General features: G+C 40.5%; 1 protein-coding gene across 1 annotated transcript in view; it reads right to left on the bottom strand.

Moving 5' to 3' along the window:
* Nucleotides 1-2,500, bottom strand: part of LOC119589888 (eukaryotic translation initiation factor 5B-like) — a 16,736-nt gene that overhangs the window by 13,609 nt on the left and 627 nt on the right. The window contains exon 1 of the mRNA XM_037938524.1: nt 1,432-2,500. This exon is cut by the window's right edge and continues 627 nt beyond it. Within this exon, the coding sequence (XP_037794452.1) occupies nt 1,432-2,419 (988 nt within the window). The 5' untranslated portion in view covers nt 2,420-2,500. The remainder of the gene's footprint in view (nt 1-1,431) is intronic.

The following is a 2,500-nucleotide window of genomic DNA, read 5'->3' as shown; positions in this document are numbered from 1 at the left end:
TGAGTTTCTTTCCATAAGTATTCAGTCAGAAAAGTTCGAAAAACGCGCGAAAATTATGGAAAATAATAAGTGGCAGAATTCGTACACGTGAAGAATAGTGGTGACTGGAACATGTGTAGAATATCTTATTTTTAATATTTCATAAGCCTGACAGAGTGTTTATCTATTCAACAGAACCAAAAAAGGAAAAAAAAAACTGAAAAACATTAAACACGGAGATTGTAAACGGCATTTGGAACCTATCAATACAGTTTCTGCTAGGTTTTCGCAAATTAAAGTGCTTGATATTTGAATTACAAAGAGAATAAAGGCGCAAAGGAGATACAGAAAAGTCCAGTAAACAAAACATGCAATAACTGCCTAGTGCAAGTGCAAAGTTGGTGCCTCGAAACCCCTTTTTTTGCCTCTCAATGTCGTCTTTTGTTTTACTACAAGTGCTTCACTATAAGCACAACTACGTATATTTCAATAGCTTTTCTTACTTTCAAACCTCTAATAATCATATAGGATTTAATAGTATAACGTATTTTATCAAAATGCATTACCAAAATTTCTGTGTCATCTGTCTATACTAAAACTCACCAAAATATAATAACAACAAGGAGACGTATTGAAATGGTATCCTGTCTCGACGGTGTAAGCTCGTGTCACTGTCTATACGTTTCAGTGAAATAGAGGTTCCGTCACTGATTGACACGCGGGTTGTACTTGTTCGGATTAGTGGAGATTGAGATATTTACAGGAATGGAATGTGTGTATATATATATGTATAAACTATACACGAATACATACATATTAAGTATATATACATATATACATACGCTCACAAGTACAGATACACATACATATACTGTATATGTATTCATATATATATATATATATATATATATATATATATATATATATATATATATATATATATATTGTGTGTGGTGTGTGTGTGTGTGTGTGTGTGTGTGTGTGTGTGTGTGTGTGTGTGTGTGTGTAAATATATACATATACATATATACAAATTGATATATATATACATATATATATATACATATATATATACATATATATATATATGATATATATATATATATATATATATATATATATATATATATATATATATATATATGTATATATATGAACCTGTATGCATACCACTTCCATTTTTCATTAATGAATTAGTTATTTATTATCTACCTACTTATATATTAATTCAAGTCCATGCATGAATGTATATGACCGTGCGCGTGTTTGTGTTCGCGTTTATGCTGGTGTGTGTTTGTATGTGTATGAGTATGTGTGTTTCTGTGAGAGTATGTGTGTCTATGTGAGCCAGTCCTGAATACTACCAAAATCATATATTTATTCAGAGCTCCTACAAGTATTACATATTTATTAAAGAATGAGGTTAATATTTACTACAAGGGCTGTACCGACCTTCACCAACAGATGTGTCTGCTTGCGGCGACCCGATTTCTTCTGCTATTTTTGCGGTATCTTCTATTTCGGTCTCGAGTATCTCTGCTTCTGGTTGAGGAGCGGCCTCTGACAACACTTCGGTTTTGACGTCTTCATTTTTGACTTCTTCTAGAGACGTGGTGAGGTCGACATCCTTTCCTGAAGTTCCGATTTCCGGGTCTTCGTTTTCTGTTGAGTGGATTTCATCAGGTTTCGGTTCTCCGTTTTCTGTTGGTGGTGCAGGTCCATCAGTCTCCTGTGTTCCGCTTCCAGTTGTTATGTTATCCTCGGTTTTCGCTTCTTCGTTTCCGGGTAATGTTTCTGGGGAGTTCTTGGCCGAATCTCTGGATTTCGTTGACTTTGCGGAAGCCACTCTGTCGGCCATTTCCGTGTTCTTGTCATTGGCGTCAGTCACGCCTTCATTCTCTGCGCTTTCTGGAGCCGCAAGTGCCGTAGGCTTTATGATCATGTCTTCAGCCTTTTTGAGAGGTTCCTTGCTGAAATCTGTCTTCACTTCTGGCTTAGCTTCCTCCTTCGTTTTTTCCTCCTCCTTCTCATCCTCTGATATGGACCCGGGGAGCTTTGTGTGGAGTTCCGCAGCCGACGCCGGCCTCGTCGACCCGGCGGATTTCGAAGAACGGCTCGACCTCGACTTGGCAGAGCTCGAGGTCCTGCTGGGAGTTCTCGACTTGCTTGACCTGGCCGAAGTCGGCCTGTTGTCCTGCTTGCCCCCAAGGGCGTCATTGAGAAGGGTCATCTGCGCGCCAGAACCCTCATTCAGAGCCCCGATTTTCCCGTTGCTGATCGTCGACACAGCATCGCCGTCGTTCTTTGCATCGTCGAGGTCGGTCGTCGCCGGGTCCACCTGCCTGTCGTGGCCGGGGAAGGTGTTGGAGGGCATCCGCGTGGTGGAGGGATGCGTCTCGAACTCGTCGGACACTCCCATGACGCTCCCGGTGCAACCCATCTTGGCTGAAGGCGCTGACGGAGGGATTCGAGATAGAAACTCAAGTGCAAGGAACCTAGAAAGGCGCAGAACTTCTGACAG

The sequence above is a fragment of the Penaeus monodon genome, chromosome 26 (genome assembly GCF_015228065.2).
Source record: "Penaeus monodon isolate SGIC_2016 chromosome 26, NSTDA_Pmon_1, whole genome shotgun sequence".
Taxonomy (NCBI): domain Eukaryota; kingdom Metazoa; phylum Arthropoda; class Malacostraca; order Decapoda; family Penaeidae; genus Penaeus; species Penaeus monodon.
This window is presented reverse-complemented; position numbering and strand designations above follow the sequence as displayed.